We start from the raw sequence: 19,252 nt of genomic DNA on the forward strand, positions 1-19,252 counted from the left end.
AGTCAGCTTATTGCCCCCAACAATCTGGGTCCTTATTTTACCTACCTTGGAAGGATGGAAAGCTGAGTCAACCTTGAGCCTGGTGGGATGCGAACCTGCACTAATTGCAGGCAGCTGGTGTTATTTAAGGCTCTGTGCAGGGAAAGCTTTAGAGTGAATTAGGAAAAGTGAAAAAGTGAATTAGGAAAATAGGGAACGGTTGCTGGAATTGGGTATGTGTAGCTTAACGAAGAGAAGGGTGAGGGGTGACATGATAGCAGTGATCCAATATCTCAGGGGCTGCCACAAAGCAGAGGGAGCTAAGCTATTCTCCAAAGCACCTGAAAGCAGGACAAGAAGCAATGGATGGAAACTAGTCAAGGAGAGAAGCAACCTAGAACTAAGGAGAAACTTCCTGACAGTTAGAACAATTAACCAGTGGAACAACCTGCCTCCAGAAGTGGTGAATGCTCCAACATTGGAAGTTTTTAAGAAGAGACTGGACAGCCATTTGTCTGAAATGGTATAGGGTTTCCTGCCTTAGCAGGGGGTTGGACTAGATGGCCTCCAAGGTCCCCTCCAACTTCTTCTTCTTATATTATAGTTTAATCCACTTGCACTGTTTTATGTTTACATGTTTGATGACAAACAGCCTTATGTTTATAAGTGACAGTTTTCCTACTAAGCACCTGCATGTCATAAGCATTTGAATTAAAATTACCATATTAAAATCAAATCTGATGTTTTTTAATTTTTATTTGGTGTGCGTTGGAAGAGGGGTAGTCTTATACAGCGAGTATAGCCCAAACCCTATAATTTAACAGGAAATGTAGGGGGCCGTCTTATACGCCGGAAAATACGGTATATTTTTCTGCCCTTTTAATATTTCCTTCTCTGGGGAGCTGACTTCCCACAAAAGAATGAACATCAGTTTTGGGGAGCTAGTTTTACAGAAAAAAACTCTGTTTCCATTAAGTAACACTGTTGCCCAAGAATATAATGTTCCTACATGATATTTAACTTTTGATAAGCTATCAAAATAGTTATCCAAACCCAAATTCTTCCTCAAGATCTGCATCTGTGTTAAAAGACAAAGGCCTCAATCCTGAACATTCCAGTATACTTTCCATCCAAAATTCTGCAATAAGCCTGTGAAATAATAGTTAGTAGTTACACTTTATTCTGCTAATAACATTAACACTTATGTTCTTCTTAATAAGGCTACTTCAAGGCCTTAGAGCCAACCCATTGCTCAACTGACGTGGGCCAGGCTAAGCGGCTACGGCTCACCCGCCCTCTAACTATTCCTGTCCCTCACAGACCAATGCAACACTGAGAAGTGTCTTGACCCCGTCGGACTAACCGAACCCCATACCTCCCCGCCCCCATTTTTTTAATCCGCTTTTCTTTTGCTCCACCCCAGAATTTGTTTGCCTATCCAAACGAGTGGTAAGTCGTGATTGGTAGTTTCCAGGATAGCCAATCCGTGAGGGGCACCTCAGAGGAGTTTTGTAGTTTAAAAAGAAGTCGCACATACAGTGACACACTTCACTGGGCTTTCTTTTGTGTGTACCGCCACACCTTCTTGCAAACAGACAAGATTCGCCGTGGGGGATGCAGGCGCGGGGACGTTCCACTTTCTGAAATTGATCCTCTCCCCCACTCCTGCTGAAAGTCACTTTTTAAAACACAACTTTCATTCCTTTCATCATACGTCGCTCTTGGATTGGTTGACTATTCAGGAGTCTCACTGCTTTGTTAGCCAATCAGGACGCACGACTTCCTGTAAATTCGCCTTCTGGGAAGAAGAGGCTTTCTTTTCTTAAGGGAAGAGCGTGGAGGAGGCGTGTTGCCGAGAAGAATTGGACGTGAAAGAGGACATTGATGCTGCAATGAACATCAGAAGAGTGTGCCTGCTAACGCTTATCCTAGTACTGGCGCAGCTTGCTGTATTAGCCAGATGCCAAGAAGAGGGAGGTAAGAATTTATGTCGAGAGAAAAAAAACCCCTTTCTTTACGCTGAGAATCGTTGACTTATTCCATCTTACTGGAAGTAAGAAAATTGTAGAAGTAACTCTTTCCTTATCTGTACAAGCGGAAGGCCTTTTGGATTGGGTAAGTGCTGGTGGACAAACTAGAGATCATAAAGCAGAAGACACAAAGGTGTGGAAGAGACCCCGAATGCCGGGCGGGCTTCTCGAATTGATCGTATTTAACATCCACATGTGTTGAAGTTTGTTTCTTCACGTAATCGTTTAGTTTTCATGCTGCTTTTGGGCACATTTGGCAAAAAAGGACCATACATCAGGGTAAGCTCTACTATAAATTTGGAAAATCCTCCTTTCAGAACTGGGGAGAAGGCACATTGTTTGTTTTACCAATTATAAGTAAATGGAATGTCCATATTCAAGAGGAGTGTTTCCCTTAATATTGGGCAACAGTAGGGCAAAACTGATCATCTTGTTGGGATTTAGGAAGAATTAAACTGTTGTCAGGACCAATGTTGAATTTTTAAAGTGACTTAAGAATTTTGGAATCATCTTGTTAAAAATACACATAGCTAATGCAATATTTCATCCTTTTCTTGCCCCCTAACTTTTTAGAATTTGCACATGAAAACAGTTATTATAAATGCAGAAAACATATTTTTTTCATGAAAAGTTCTCAAGTTCAGTCACTGATATCCACAAGCAGGAAAAGCAGTTATAAAGGATGCCAGATAATCATTACTAAGTGATGATTCTCCTGTGTTTGTGTGTGAATGCAGAAAGAGGAAACAAGGGACAGAATGCACATCTGCATCCCTAACTGCCTCAGCTCTTGCAGGCTATGGAAACAATGTTTTCTGCTGCACAATAAGCATGTTTATGCTAGAATGTGCCAATTATTTATTGTGGCATACAAATTAGATCTTTTGGGATGATATGTTTGTTTTCTTTAAAATTATGTTGATTTAACCATATATAATTAAATCTGCCTAACTCTATAATTAGTTTATTCTACATAGGCAAATTGTAATCAGAAATAGAATTTGTACTGATTTAAAGTAGTAAACATTTCTTTTCCCCCTAATTCATTTCAACATGTTTAATTTCACCTGTTAAAAGAAGTAGAATGAATTTATTGTGGTTTATGAAATATCATTTAAGAACTTCTGAAAAACATGCTGCTGTGTAAGTATCTGTCAAGATAGGTTATGTTGTGGCTAATGTAAGCTGGAGTTTTTTCCTTTCACATATTAATGAAAAATTGGATTTAGAAATGTGGCATATGGTTTTGAATTTTGAAGAAATTGTTTAAACCTGAAATGGGCTGTTTGAACTGTTTTGCAAGGATTTAAAATTAGTTTAAACTCTGTTGACCTCGTAATTCTTCCAGAATGGCTGAACACCGTTTTACAACCTTGAATTTAAGAATCTTTGGAAAATTTGTTCAGATGGCATTATCTGAAGACATATTTGTTAATACAGTATTTCATCAATAATTTTGCCTTCCTAATGTGTTGATCTACAGTTTCTGAATAAGTCTCAGCTATTAATATTATTTGTAATGAATTGTAGGTTGAAACATGTAAAACAACAGATTCCCTACTTTAGATCAACATTTTTGATGTGCAGTTTGTGGCATGGTGACTATGATTTCATAATTTCCTCCAAAACACTGTTATATTTTGCACTTATTTCTTACAAGACCATGTAAAAATGCATAATTTGTCAAATGCTAGATAAAATTAAGGCTTTCCAGATCCTTAATAAGTTCTAAGGTAGCAATAATGATGTTAAAGATAAAATGTATTGAAAAACCTTTCAATTAAAAAAAATAAGTTCTAAGGTAGCAATAATAGGGAAATACTGAGCTTCTTCAGCATTAGGGATTCAGAAGTTGTGCAAGACTGCATGAAGAACACCACTGTATAATTGAAGTTTTGAAGGAGAAGCATGGTTAAGGAAAAGATAGTGTGATATTTGTTTGCATAGTCTCTTATAGTCCATTCTAAACATCTGGGTATTGCTAAAATAGGTTTGTAGCAGTGCATTTCATGTACATTATAATGCAGAACTTAGATATGAGAAATTTGTATTCCTTTAAATTAGATTCTGTTGTCAGTGAGGAAATTGATGATGAAGACAATTCAGATGTAGAAGAAGAAAATGGTGTTTTACTGTTGAATGATGCAAACTTTGACAATTTTGTTGAAGGCAAAGATACTGTACTTCTGGAGTTTTATGCTCCCTGGTAAGCATGATGCTTTTGCTTCTTTGTTTTTATCTTTGAAACTGATTCAGGTTTATTAGTAGTCCTTCAACTAAGACTATCATTGCAATTGGAACTTCCTGTGATAAGTGACAGTTAAGTGAGTTTCACCCAATTTTTAAAGTCTTGTTTTGCTATGATTAAGAAAAACACCAGTTGTTAATTAGTGAATCATATATTTATTAAGCAAATCTGGCTTTCCCATTGACTTTGCTTGTTGGAAGCCACCTGGGGTGGTTAATGATGATCACTATAACCCTAGAATGCGGCAGCAATCAAAAATACATGCTAGTTGCCAAGTATCTGATTTTTGTCCCCAGGGATGCTGCAATAAAAAGGACTGTAAGGACTGATCACAAATGACTAGTTCCAGCACCAGTATAACTTTGATCATTAAGCAAATGGTACTTAAGTGAATACCTATGTTGCTATTTAAAATACTCTGGCCTATGTGTGGATGGGTGAGAGTCAGTAAGCCACTGGGTACATTTCAGAGGATGAACTCTGGGTACATTTCAGAGGATGAACTTTGGTGTTTAAAATCCAAAGTAGCTTGATTCTGAAATTTTTAGAGAACTGCCTTATTAAAATAGAAACAGTACATCTAGTCTATTCCTCTTTGAATTGTTATGAATTCCAGCTTATGACAGGTGAGTTTACTGGGGGTTCCTGTCCTATGAAAAAAATTCCCCAAAAGTCAGATTGACAACATGTTAGGTTTTGGTTTTATATATTTATTGTCTTGAGTCTGATGTATAAAATGTATAAAAATTAGAAATAAATGCACAAAACTAACATATTTGGGTGAACGGTTTCATTTGTGTTGGGCCCCCAACACTGAAGTCTACCAATGATCCTTATTTTTCTAATTATTTACTTCTATCACCCACTTCATTCTTTCCTATGTGATCAGAGTGCTATCTAACTAAACATAGTATTAAGATAAAATTGCCTCTGTCCTTAATCTAAAGTTTCTCAATTTTGTTGTAGAAACAGCAAGCTCCTGTCACGTTTACTCTCTCATTTTCTTTAGGTGTGGGCACTGTAAGCAGTTTGCTTCAGAATATGAAAAAATAGCCAAAACATTAAAAGAAAATGACCCACCTATTCCTGTTGCCAAAATAGATGCTACATCAGCCTCTACTTTGTCAAGTCGATTTGATGTTAGTGGTTATCCAACTATCAAAATTCTGAAGAAAGGACAACCAGTGGATTATGATGGTTCAAGAACAGAAACTGGTAGGTAGTAACATATTTAGACACAAGGTACAATTTATTCCAAATGCACAAAATCTCCTTGTGCGAAGTAAATCTTTATTGTCTCTTGGACAAAACCTGGAAAGAGGATGCCCCAAGTGCTTTGCTACATCATTATGTGTACAAAGTTTATTACAACACCAGCCACGTATTTATTAATTTTATTTTATTTATTAAATTTTTATACCGCCCTTCTCCCGAAGGACTCAGGGCAGTGTACAGGGCAATAAATATCGAAATATAAATACAAAAGTTAAAAAAGATTAAATAATTATGCCCAATATAATACAACAATTAAAACTATATTAAAATCAAATCCAAACCCATCAGACCAGGCCAGATTGTTGAAATAGATAGGTTTTTAGATCGCGTCGGAAGGAGCGAAGGTCAGGGGCCATCCAGAGCTCAACCGGCAAGCGGTTCCATAGGTCTGGCGCGCCCACAGAGAACGCCCTCCCCCTGGGGGCCACCAATCGACATTCTCTGATCGGAGACACCCTGAGGAGGCTCACTCTGTGGGAGCGCACTGGATGGAGAGAGGTTGACGCCGGAAGCAGGTGCTGCCATAGGTAATCCGGACCCATGCCATATAGGACTTTATAGGTCATTACCAGCACCTTGAATCTCACCCGGAGGGCAACTGGCAGCCAATGCAGCTCGCGGAGTAGAGGTGTAACGGGAGTATCGGGAGACCCCCAACACCACTTGCGCGGCTGCATTCTGCACCAGTTGAAGCCTCCGAGTGGTCCTCAAGGGCAGCCCCATGTAGAGAGCGTTGCAGTAGTCCAAACGGGAGGTCACGAGCGCATGAGTGACTGTACGCAAGGCATCCTGGTCTAGATAGGGCCGCAACTGGCGCACCAGGCGAATCTGGGCGAGGGCCCCCCTAGTCACAGCTCCTATATGATCTAAGGAGAGCTGTGAATCTAGGAGGACCCCCAAGTTGTGAGCCCGATCTACGGGGGGTAATAACTCACTCCCCATTATTAAGAGATGGAATAATCTGCGTTTCCCGAGATGCCAGCACGCACAGCCACTCAGTCTTGTCAGGGTTGAGCTGAAGCCTGTTCCTCCCCATCCAGACCCGGACCACGTCCAGGCAACGGGACATCACGTCGAGGGCATCACTGGGGTGGTTTGGGGTTGAAATAAAAAGCTGGGTATCATCAGCATACTGATGATAACCAACTCCAAAACCATGAATGATCTCACCCAGAGGCTTCATATAGATGTTAAACAGGAGAGGCGAGAGGACCGATCCCTGAGGAACTCCACAAACGAGAGGCCTCAGGGTCGACCTCAGCCCCCCTGCCAACACCGACTGTGAACGCCCCAGAAGGTAGGAGGAGAACCACTGAAGAACTGTGCCTCCCACTCCCAACCCCCTGAGGCGCCGCAGCAAGATACCATGGTCGATGGTATCAAAAGCCGCTGAGAGGTCTAACAGGACTAGGACAGAGGAACAACCCCTGTCCTGAGCCCGCCAAAGATCATTCACCAGCGCGACCAATGCCGTTTCCGTGCTGTACCCGGGCCTGAAACCCGATTGGTACGGGTCCAGATAATCAGCTTCCTCCAAGAACAAAGGGAGCTGATGCGCCACCACGCTGTCAACAACCTTCGCGAGAAAGCGAAGGTTGGAGACCAGACGAAAGTTATTTAATACAGCTGGGTCCAGGGCAGGCTTCTTGAGGAGGGGTCTCACCACCGCCTCCTTCAAGGCGGCGGGAAAACTACCCTCACTCAAAGAAGCAGTTATCACTGCCTGGAGCCAGCCTCGTGTCCCATCCCGGGCTGCATAAACGGGTCTAATAAACACGTGGTGGAGCTCAGCTTCCCCATGATCCTGTCCACATCTTCAGCAGTCACAGGATCAAACTCCTCCCAGATAATATCGACAAGACTTCCCTCGTCCTCATCGTCAGACTCTGCCCAGTCGGAGTCCAAACCGGTCCGAATCCGAGCGATTTTGTCCGACAGATGTTGACTAAACTCCTTGGCACGACCCTGCAAGGGCTCCTCCCTCACCTCCTGATTAAGGAGGGAGCGGGTCACCCTAAACAGGGCGGCCGGGTGATTATCTGCGGACGCAATGAGGGCGGCAAAGTGATTAGACCTTGCTGTCCTCATCGCCGCGAGATAAGATCTCGTAAAAGACCTTAGTCGCAACCGGTCGGATTAAGATCGGCTGGATCTCCAACAGCTCTCTAGGCCCCGTCTCCGACGCTTCATCTCCCAGAGCTCCATGGAAAACCATGGAGCCCATTGGGATCTGCACCGGGTCAAGGGCCGCATGAGTACAACTCGGTCGAGTACCTCCATGGCCGCCTTTTCCCAGGCTTCCACTAGGGCAGGGGTCGGCAACCTAAAAAAGGAAAAGAGCCACCGGGAACCGGTTCCATCAGAAATTAAAAAAACTGGGAGCCGCGTGCGTGTGTCCATGCACGCGCATGCGCAAAAAACATTTTGCGCATGCACAAAACGGTTTTTTGTGCATGTGCGGACGCACGCGGTTGCAATTTTTTTAAAAAAGTGAGATGGAACCGGTTCCCGGTTGCCCGACGGCGACGGCCCGTCTGCAAAGCTGCCGCTTTCGGCAGCTTTGCAGACGGGCCGCGGCAGCTTCCTCAAAGAGCGGCACCGCTGCCCGTTTGCCCGGAGGTACGCGCGCACCTCTCCAAAGGTTTGGGGAGGTGCGCGCGCACCTCCGGTCGTTCGGAGAGGTGCACGCGCACCTCTCGGAACGGGCCGCGGCGTCGCTCTTTGAGGAAGCTGCCGTGGCCCACCTGCAAAGCTGCCGCTTTCGGCAGCTTTGCAGACGGGCCGCGGCAGCTTCCTCAAAGAGCGACGCAGCGGCCCGTTCGCGCGGAGGTACGCGCGCACCTCTCCAAAGGTTTGGGGAGGTGCGCGCGCAGCTCCGCCCATTCGGGGAGGTGCGCGCGCACCTCTCGGAACGGGCCGTGGCGTCGCTCTTTGAGGAAGCTGCCGTGGCCCATCTGCAAAGCTGCCGCTTTCGGCAGCTTTGCAGACGGGCCACGGCAGCTTCCTCAAAGAACGACGCCGCGGCCCGTTCGTGCGGAGGTACGCGCGCACCTCTCCAAAGGTTTGGGGAGGTGCGCGCGCAGCTCCGCCCATTCGGGGAGGTGCGCGCGCACCTCTCGGAACGGGCCACGGCGTCGCTCTTTGAGGAAGCTGCCGTGGCCCATCTGCAAAGCTGCCGCTTTCGGCAGCTTTGCAGACGGGCCACGGCAGCTTCCTCAAAGAACGACGCCGCAGCCCGTTCGCGCGGAGGTACTTGCGCACCTCTCCAAAGGTTTGGGGAGGTGCGCGCGCACCTCCACCCATTCTGGGAGGTGCGCGCGCACCTCTCCAAACGGGCGGTGCCACTCTCCATTTGGAGAGGTGCGCGCGCACCACTGCCCGTTCGAAGAGGTGCGCGCGCACCGGGCGGCTGGGAGCCGCATGAGACGGCTCAAAGAGCCGCATGCGGCTCCGGAGCCGCGGGTTGCTGACCCGTGCACTAGGGCATCAGCCGAGCTGTGAGCAAAGGAGGCAGGTGGGGACCCAAGCGCCGCCTGGAACCGCTCAGGGTCCATTAAGCGCCTAGGGCGGAACCATCTTGTTGGTTCAACAACCCCACGACGGGGAGTGGCAAAACGGAAGACCAACCGCAGGAGGTGATGATCGGTCCATGACAGGGGCATAATAATTGGAGAACCCCCACCCAGATCATCTAACCACCGTCTAGATAGAAAAACCAAATCGAGCATGTGACCCCCCTATGAGTTGGACCCTGAATAACTTGCGTCAGGTCCATGGCCGTCATGGAAGGCATGAACTCCCGAGCTAACTCAGATGATCCCCCCAGGGATGGTAGATTAAAGTCACCCAAAACCATAAGTTTGGGGAACTCAATCACCAACCCTGAGAGGATGTCGAGAAGCTCAGGCAGGGCTGCTGCTGCGCGACTAGGCGAAAGGTACACCAGCAGCAAGCCCAACTGAGCTCTAGGGCCACATCTCAGGAGGAGGGACTCACACCCGACTATTTGGACAACGGTGGCCTCCCGCGGACATAAGGTCTCCCTCACGACTACCGCCACTCCTCCGCCCCTACCCTGAGCCCGAGGCTGGTGCAGCACCCGGAAACCCGATGGACAAAGATCAACCAGAGGGACACCGCCCTCTGGGCCCAACCAGGTCTCCGTAATGCAAGCCAGGTCCGCATGCTCCTCCTCGTTCAAATCACTATAAGAGGAGCCTTATTAGCTACGGACCTGGCATTGAAATACATGAGCCTGAGCTCAGGTGGCTGCTCATCCTCGCTCCCGGAACCATGGGCCGAAACCAGAGGGTCGGAGCGCATCACCGCTTGGAGACAGTGGGGACGCACTCCCGGATATTGAAACGGCCCTCTGTTTGCACGCCTGCTGCCATTCCCTACCGCCGTGGGAATAGACAAACCCACACCCCGCTCCGGGGCCCCGGAGGCACCCAACCCAAGCCTCGTCACGGCGCGATCAGTCCCAGGCCTGGTCTGAGAAACGGTTGGTGGAACCCCCCCAGTCTCCAACCAAACCTTTTGAGAACCCTCCCCCCTCCCTAACCCCACAAAAAATTGAGCTAAAAAGTGCACCAGGGGCCTCTTATTAAATTTATGACAGAGGCTCCTGTCCTTGCCCAACCATCTCTCAGGGTCCCAATAATTGGGCCCGTCATCAAGAGGATAGGTTGAAATAAAGGCGGGTCGCGCCCAGGAAGGTGGGGCACCCCTGAGCGCAAATAAGTCCGTGCTTGAATAAGACAAATAAACCATTTTTCGGGTAGGTCCAGCCAGGCAGTCCCATAGTCACTCAGGAGGATGTAAAATAGAAGGTCAACAATGTCCAGTCCACCAGCTCCCTGCCACTTGAGCTGGATACCTTCCAGGTAACGTCCGAGACAGATCGGGCACCTCCCTCTCACAGAGGGCCCAAACCTATCCAGGAGCGGACAGGATACCAACCCAATTTATTGATTAATTTTTGATTACTTATTAATTTTACAAGCAATTCTGGGAAGAGTACTTTATTTATTTGTTTGCATTCAATTATATTGCACTTTTGAAAATCTAGAATGAGATATTGGTTCAGGTTAAGGATTTGCATACTTTCTTATAGTGTCCTTTGTATTGGAGCAGGACCTATGAGTCAGTTTTCCAACCATCTCAAAAAATGGCTGCAAAGATGATAATATCAATAATAAATGTCCAAATGATATTTATTATGGATTGATTTCTGCTTGGTGAAAGCCAGTTCTCTCACATTTCGCCTGATTCAAAACTGCAGAACAGCTTCATAAATAAAGTTTGATTCTCATTGTCAGTTTCAACTTTGCTGAAGTATTTCTTCAGGTAGAAATCTGACCTAATTAAAGTGACCTAGACTTCTGTTCTGGAATAAGATGCATTTCCAAATTACACTTGTTAAACTGATACAAATTTTGCTAATTAAAAATAAAATATTGTGTTTTTAGAAATTGTGGCTAAAGTAAAAGAAGTTTCACAACCTGAGTGGGTCCCTCCTCCTGAAGCTACATTGGTTTTAACAAAAGAGAACTTTGATGAAACAGTGAATGAAGCAGACATAATTCTGGTTGAATTCTATGCTCCATGGTAAGAAAAAGTATTTTATCATACATACATTTTTCCCTCCTTTGGCATAAGCCAGCACTATTGGAATGTGGCACTTCTTTCCAAGTTTGCTCTCCATAGATAATGTTTTAATGGTCACATATTTCACAGTAATCAGGTCATTGAAATTTAAAAATCCTGCAGGTTTTTTTTTTTAAATCCGATCTGTACATTGAAAAGCTTAATACAGCTAATATTTCAAGGCTGTACAAGATTATCTGTTTTTATAGCTATCATCTTATAGACTGGATTTGAAAATTCAGAATTATTTTAATCAATTAGATGTTTATATGGTACATGTGTTTCAAATTTGAATTTTATTTTAGAATTGACACTTAGATTTGACTCTATCCTATTTAAGCTATATCGTATTTACGTATGATTCACATATGGAGTCCTTGGTATTACCTAGTCAGGTAATAAAACATCTGCAAGCAAACAACCAAACTCAGAGAACACCAAGGACTCCATCATTCAACCCTGATTACACATATTTTCTTTTTTTTAATATTTTATTTTTATTCTTTACATACATATGTTAATTTTCCAAACAATGTGCGAACTGAGTTTATAATTCATTAATACATATACAAATCTCACTCTTTGATTCTTTTTTCCAACCATTTATAAAATAAATTCCAGCTTTCATAATATTCTGTTTCTGCTTTGTCTTTTAGTCTCATAGTTAGTCTGTCCATCTCTGCGCATTCCAATATCTTCTTTATTAGCTCTTCTTCTGATGGTACTTGTTCATTTTTCCAGCATTGTGCATAGCTTATTCTTGGTGCGGTTATGATATGTAGAACCAAGTATGTATTTTGTTTATCAGTCTTTTCTGGTAATATACCTAATAAAAATAATTCGGGATTAAATGCTACATGTTCTCCTAATATATTTTCTAGCCAAGCATGTATTTTTCTCCAATAAGCTTTTGCTTTATCACATGTCCACCAAGTATGGTAATATGTACCTATATTATGCTTACATTTCCAACATTTGCCTGATACATTTTACATTTTTGCTAATCTGGCTGGAGGTAAATGCCATCTATAAAACATTTTATACAGATTTTCTTCATATGCAGTTGACATTGTCAGTTTATAATTTCTCTCCCATAATTTTTGCTATTCTTCTAACTCTATAGTATAACCAAAATTCTCCGCCCATCTTGTCATTGTCCCTTTAATTTGTTCACTTTCATCTCTAAAGTTAACAAAAAATTATACAATTTTTAATTAGTTTCTCATCAGATGTTAGTAATATCAAACACATTTTGTTCTTTATAAAATCCATACATTTTCATATCTTTTTCATATCTATTTTGTATTTGTAAACGTACCCACTATGATATGTTGATACCCTGATGTTCCAGTTCTTGCTTCGATTTTAATGTCCCATCAATATTTAAAATATCTTTATATGTCCACGTTTTTTCAAAATCTAACAAGTTTACATGTGAAAAAGCTTCAATTATTGATAACCACCCTGGAATTTTTACATATATTTTCATTTTGATTTTTTTCCCCATACAGTTATCAAAGCATTTCTAATACAGTGGTTTTGAAAATATCTATGAATTTTGTTTTTCCCATACCATCAAAACACGTGCCATCCCAACTGTAAATCATGTCCCTCCAAGCATAACAAACTGTTATTCCTAAGCATTATCCATTCTTTCACCCATGTCAATACTGATGCTTGATAATACAAAGTCCACTCAGGTAAACCAAAACCCCCATTTTCTTTAGTATCTTGCAAAGTTTTCTTTTTTATTCTAGCTTTTTTCCCCTGCCATATAAACTTCAAAACTAAAGAGTCCAACTCTTTAAAAAAAAGTCCCCCAAGTTTTATCAGGATTGTCTGAAACAAAAATAAAATCTTAGGCAATATATTCATTTTAATTGTAGCTATCCTTCCTAAAAAGGACAATTTTAAATTCTTCCATTTTTCCAGGTCTAACTTTATTTGTTTCAATAGTCTTATATAGTTGTCTTCTTTTAATGTTGAACATTTAGCTGATAAATATATACCCAAATATTTTACTTTTCACTATCTGTACTTCTGTCACCTCTGATATTCGATTTTTTTGCTTATCCGTAACATTTTTCACTATTATTTTAGTTTTTTCCTTATTAATTTTTAATCCTGCTACTTCACCATATTGTTCCAATTTCTTCCACAATTTTGGAATCATCTTCAAAGGATCTTCCAAAATGAATACCAAATCATCAGCAAATGCTTGTAATTTATGTTTCACCTTTTAATTCCAAACCTCTAATTCCAAACCTCTAATCTTGTCTTATATTTCGATTTAAAACTTCCAAAGTAAAAATGAATAGCAGAGGGGACAGATGACATCCTTGCCTTGTGCCTTTCCTTATTTCAAAACTTTCTTCTATTGGTTCAAATATCTCACATTTCTCCCTGGAAACCATGCTATTATAATCTGAATTTTAGAATTGAAAAGCAGCCCATTAAGGACAAATTGATATTTTTCATATCAGTTGCACATCCACTTGAGTCTACATGAAGTTCTTAAATCTGCTCCATGTCCAAGGCACTTAACCTATTTGGGTGGGTGGGGGAGCCCCCTGTGGCATTCATCCCTCAATTCAGGGGTATAGCTTGTATGGCCACCTATATTTCATCAGATACCATGTATAATATAGATATAAACTATTTCAATAGACAAGTTGCCTTCTTCAGGGCAGATGTGAAACAATATGGCAACAGATACCACTTCCATAAATACTGTGTATATTTACACCCACAACCAATTGCAAACTCCTATGTAAATAATTTATATCAAAATATATGTTTAAATAACTTTTACCTAAAAGGATAACAGTAACATTTTTCGTTTTAAAATGGAGAAAACCTTATTTTATCTTTCACCTAAAATGCCTTTTTCTTTTCATTGTGCTTAATTCACAGAAAACTTGGGAATTTTTTTAATAGAATTTCTTTCTTTAATCTTTCTGCTTTTGTTCTGATACAGGTGTGGGCATTGCAAAAGATTAGCTCCAGAATATGAGAAAGCAGCGAAGGAGCTTAACAAGCATATTCCTCCAATCCCTCTAGCAAAAGTTGATGCTGTTGCTGAAACAGAACTTGCAAAGAGATTTGATGTGTCTGGATACCCTTCTCTCAAGATCTTCCGCAAGGGCAAATCTTTTAACTATAGTGGGCCAAGAGAAAAGTATGGTATGGTAAACTTTGTTTTTTCAATTATAATATACTAAATGGATGCTTTTCTAGACAATAATAAGAGACTATTTTTGTTTTCAGGGATTGTTGATTACATGATAGAACAGGCTGGCCCTCCATCCAAACAAATACAGGCCATTAAACAAGTACAAGAATTTCTGAAAGATGGAGATGATGTTATTATTATTGGTGTTTTTAAGGAAAGCCAGGACCCAGCTTTTCATCTCTATCAGGATGCAGGTACATTTTTTTTATTATGAAGTTGCAAAGATTGTTCAGCACATAGAAATTACTTTTTGAATGTTTCTGTGAATGCAGAGTGATAGAAAAATATTCTTCATACTGTAAATGCAAAAATTAAATAATACCATGCTGTCTTCATCTTTTGTAATTGCAGTGCCACATTAATTCTCATAGGACTGTCACTTCAACCTCCTGTTGCTGCTTTACTAAAATGGAGTGACATAATTTTCCTGTCTTTTTTCAGAGGAAAACATAATACAATATTCCTCAACTTATGACCACAATTGAGCCTAAAATTTCTATTCAGTGAGACATTTGTTAAGTGAATTTTGCCCCATTTTATGACCTTTCTTCCCTCTGTTGTTAAGAAAATCACTGCAGTTGATAAGTTAGTAACCTGGTTGTTAAATGAATCTGGCTTTCCCATTGAGTTTGCTTGTCAGAAGGTCACAAAAGGTGATCACATGATCTTGGGACACAACAAAGGTCATAAATACGAACGAGTTGCCAAGTATCTGAATTTTGCAGTTGTCATATTTGCCTACAACAGCAATCCTGTGAGATGAGATAGGCTAAAAGAGAGTGACTGGCACAAGGCCACCCAACTGGTTTTCATGCCTAGAATTGGGACTAGAATTTGCAGTGTTTTGGTTTCTAGCTTAGTGCCTTAACCATCAGATCAAACTGGTTCTCATAATTATTTTAAATTTTAATTAAAATTTATTTATTATTTGATTAATAATTTTAATTATCCTAATTAAAGCTTTGATGATGTCATAATGTGGCACTTCAGTGGTCAATGTGATGTAGAACAGAAACTAAAACAGGATAAATATAGAAAAAGGTTTTATTATAGCCTTTCTGGGTATTGTCAATCTTTTAATAAACCCTGGGGAAAAACTATAATGTGAAAGGTATTCAGATTTTTCAAACTCCAGGATCTCCTAATTTTTCTGCAGAATTTTTCCCTAATGCTTTGGGTTTTCTTTTTTAGCTAACAGCTTGAGAGAAGATTACAAATTCTACCATACTTTTAGTAGTGAAATATCAAACTTCCTGAAAGTAGATCCTGGGAAACTGGTGATCACGCAGCCAGAAAAATTTCAATCAAAATATGAGGCTTCAGTACATATTTTGGATATAAAAGTGAGTAGCTATGACAAGCCCATATTAGAACCTGACCTGCCTTATTCCTTTCAAAAATGTTTTTTATACCCTAATGGGATTTCATAACTGTAATCATAAATGTAAATGAAGTTATACTCTGGTATGCGTGCATGCATATAAACATACTCAAAGTTCACAGTTCGTGAAATCCTGAATATTTAATGTGGTCAGTACACATAAAATGTTTTATGGCTTCTAATCCTCAATTTTGGCATGAACTTTAAACTTCTTAATATGCTTTCAGAAAAAGTTGAAAGCCCACTTACTTTCAGTAGCTTTTTCTTGAACTATACTTCTGACTAAGTTTAACTCTATATTTGTATGGGATGGGTGTAATCTCTTTCCAGTTGCACTCTCTTTACAAAAAAAAGAGATTGTTAAAAGATTTATAGATAACAATAGATGTTTTTAAAGGCTTAGTATTGTATGGCAATCCAGTGTCAAGGAAAGATTTCTATAGATTGAAAGGAAGGAATCTTGGGGCTAATTATTCATTGAATTATTCTTTTCATTCAGCTTTTGTGAATGAATACATCTCAATAACCCACATAAAATATAAAGTTCTTCAGTTTTCTGCTAGGATTTGTGTATGAATATTCTCCATAATGAAGCCTCTTGTAAGCTTCATAATGCAGTAATTAAGTAAGAATTTTTGTTGGTATAAACAGGAATCTACTGATGTTGCAGAAGTGAAAAACCATGTGGTGAAATATGCCCTGCCTCTTGTTGGTCATCGCAAGACTGCTAATGATGCTAAGAGATATGCTAAGAAGCCCTTAGTAGTTGTTTATTATATGGTAGACTTCAGCTTTGACTACAATGTTGGTAGGTATAGCTATAAAATAATTTTCTTAAAGATCTAGTATAATATCATCTGCTAACCTATAAATGATCTGTTTGGTACTTCCAGCTACCCAGTATTGGCGAAATAAAGTTTTAGAGGTGGCTAAGGACTTTCCGGAATACACGTTTGCAATTGCTGATGAAGAAAACTACTCTTCAGAAATAAAAGATTTGGGATTGATTGACAGTGGAGAAGATGTTAATGTTGCCATATTTGATGAAGCTGGTAAAAAATATGCCATGGAACCGGAAGAATTTGATTCTGATGTACTTAGAGAATTTGTTTTGTCATTCAAAAAAGGTAAATGGCCTTGGATTTATGTATACAGTTGGGTACTTGCACACTAGAAGGTGCAGAGGAAACAAAGATGAAACAGGCTAAAAAGGAAGGCAAGAAGCTGCAAGAGGAGAAATGAAGGTACAACAAAGCTCTCCCAGCTTTATTTCCCTCATAGCTTCTGGAGCACCTGGGCTAGAAAGAAAGGCGCTGTGAAAGATCAGTAGGCTTCTCCATTGCTTGGCAATCTAGGCTGTGTTGCTAGATAGTGTTTGTAGGCTACTTCAAAAATGGACCTTATTTCCTGGAGCAGGCCAGCTGGCCTAGGAAAAGAACCAGTTTGCTATTTTCCCCCCAATGCAATCTGGCATTTCCAGAAGGAGATCTACAGTAAAAGCTAAATGAGTGATTGGTGGTGATGGGTAGAGAGGACCATGTGGAACTGGTGAGTGGCAAAGCAGGCTGAATACCTGCTGGGATCCAGCAGTGCAGAATGTGAGGAGAAATAGTTAGTGGGGGGACACTGCAGCGGTCATAACTTTGAAACTTGATCATAATAGCTGTTGGGGGATTTTGTCATAATTTTGAAGGATTGCTAAGAGTGTGGTCATGAGTCAAAGGCTACCTGTATGCTCTGATGATCAGAAAAAAGTGTTTTGTGTTTGATTTAAAGAACCAGTAAAAATTCTAGCATGGAACAGCTTATGTTGGGATTGCAATTTTTCAAGTGGGAATATCGTGTGGTGTTGGTATAACAATACTTTTCTGTTTCTTTGTAGGTAAACTAAAGCCCATTGTGAAATCCCAGCCAATACCAAAAAATAACAAAGGTCCAGTGAAGATTGTAGTTGGTAAAACTTTTGAATCTATAGTAATGGATCCAAATACAGATGTTCTTATAGAGTTCTATGCTCCCTGGTGTGGGCATTGCAAGAAACTAGAGCCCATTTATGTGGAATTGGGTAAAAAATACAAAAATCAGAAAAAAATAATAATTGCTAAAATGGATGCAACTACTAATGATGTCACAAATGACAGTTATAAAATAGAAGGTTTCCCCACCATCTATTTTGCTCCCAGCAACAACAAGAATAATCCAATTAAATTTGAAATTGGGAAAAGAGATTTGGAGAACTTGAGTAAATTTGTTGAAGAACATGCCACCAAATTAAGTAGAACAAAAGATGAACTTTAGAACATTTTTCAGATTTAAGAAAAAGTCATTGAAAATTATGGAAAAAATGGAGCAGTGCAGCATCTGGAACAAAGTTGGTTTGACATGACAAATATTACAATGAGATTTTTGTATTATAAAGCAAATCTGAACACTGCACTTTTTGATGTGAAATTTTATTAGTTTAACAGTTTGGATATAAGACAAATACATTTTTTGTGACTCAAGTTCTCAATTCTTTTTTCTCTACATGAAAACAAAGTGTTAAAACTTTCTCAAACCAATCAATGTTTGTTCTAATTCCATGTGATTTCTTAAAGGTGATATGGACATAAAAGCACATGGCCAAACACATAGCAATATATGAACTGATCTCTATGCTGGTCCTATACTTTCTATATCTATGCAAAACAAATTTTTGATGGGAATAGTGTCTCTGTTTTAACAAATGATCACATACATTCATACTTCTTGTGAAATTTATTTTTAACAATTATTACAAGATAAAATCAATTCTAAAGTTACAAGATGCCTGTTCAGTTATTGTTTAATCACAGTAAAGTACCACTATATTATAACTTAACAGATGTTTGATTGAAACTTACATATTTCAGGCTATATCCAAAAGGAAACATTTAAAATTCAGGAAACCAGTGCACATTCTTCTCAGTTGTATATTCATAGGCTAGTTTTTTCACTTTTATAAATCAACAGTTTAGCTTCCTGTAAAAGACAGTAATCTGGATATTTGTTGAATTTTGTTGTTAGAAATTAAAACTATATTTTTTGATCAAAAGTTGTGTGCTGACACATTAAGTCACAGTAGTAACTCCATTCTTGTAATCTTAACAGAACAGAGTTGAAAGGGACATTGGAGGTCTTCTAGTTCAACCCCTGTTCAAGCAGGAGATCCTATACCATTTCAGACAAATGGCTGTCTAGTCTCTTTTTAAAAGCCTTCAATGATGGAGCACCCATAACCTCTGAAGGCAAACCATTCCACTGGTTAATCGCTACTCATCTTTATATAAAAACTAAGTAATCTGATTTATTTTTAGAAAAAAATAAAACAGGAAATACAAAGAACAAAATTAGATTTTAGCAAGCACTTTTGAAAATTGAAAAAAATACATCAAAACATTTCTAATATATAACTGCCTACTTGATAAATGTCTGAAGTA

General features: G+C 40.3%; 1 protein-coding gene across 1 annotated transcript; it reads left to right on the forward strand.

Moving 5' to 3' along the window:
• The first annotated feature begins 1,553 nt into the window (after nucleotides 1-1,553).
• On the forward strand, nucleotides 1,554-18,654 carry PDIA4 (protein disulfide isomerase family A member 4). The gene is made up of 10 exons (XM_081345038.1): nucleotides 1,554-1,956; nucleotides 4,074-4,215; nucleotides 5,267-5,472; nucleotides 11,004-11,142; nucleotides 14,159-14,364; nucleotides 14,449-14,607; nucleotides 15,605-15,756; nucleotides 16,446-16,602; nucleotides 16,688-16,921; nucleotides 17,677-18,654. The coding sequence occupies exons 1-10, from the start codon at nucleotides 1,872-1,874 to the stop codon at nucleotides 18,090-18,092; spliced, it is 1,896 nt and encodes a 631-aa protein (XP_081201164.1). The 5' UTR covers nucleotides 1,554-1,871; the 3' UTR covers nucleotides 18,093-18,654.
• The last annotated feature ends 598 nt before the right edge of the window (nucleotides 18,655-19,252 follow it).

The sequence above is a fragment of the Vipera berus genome, assembly GCF_964194415.1.
Source record: "Vipera berus genome assembly, chromosome: Z".
NCBI lineage: Eukaryota > Metazoa > Chordata > Lepidosauria > Squamata > Viperidae > Vipera > Vipera berus.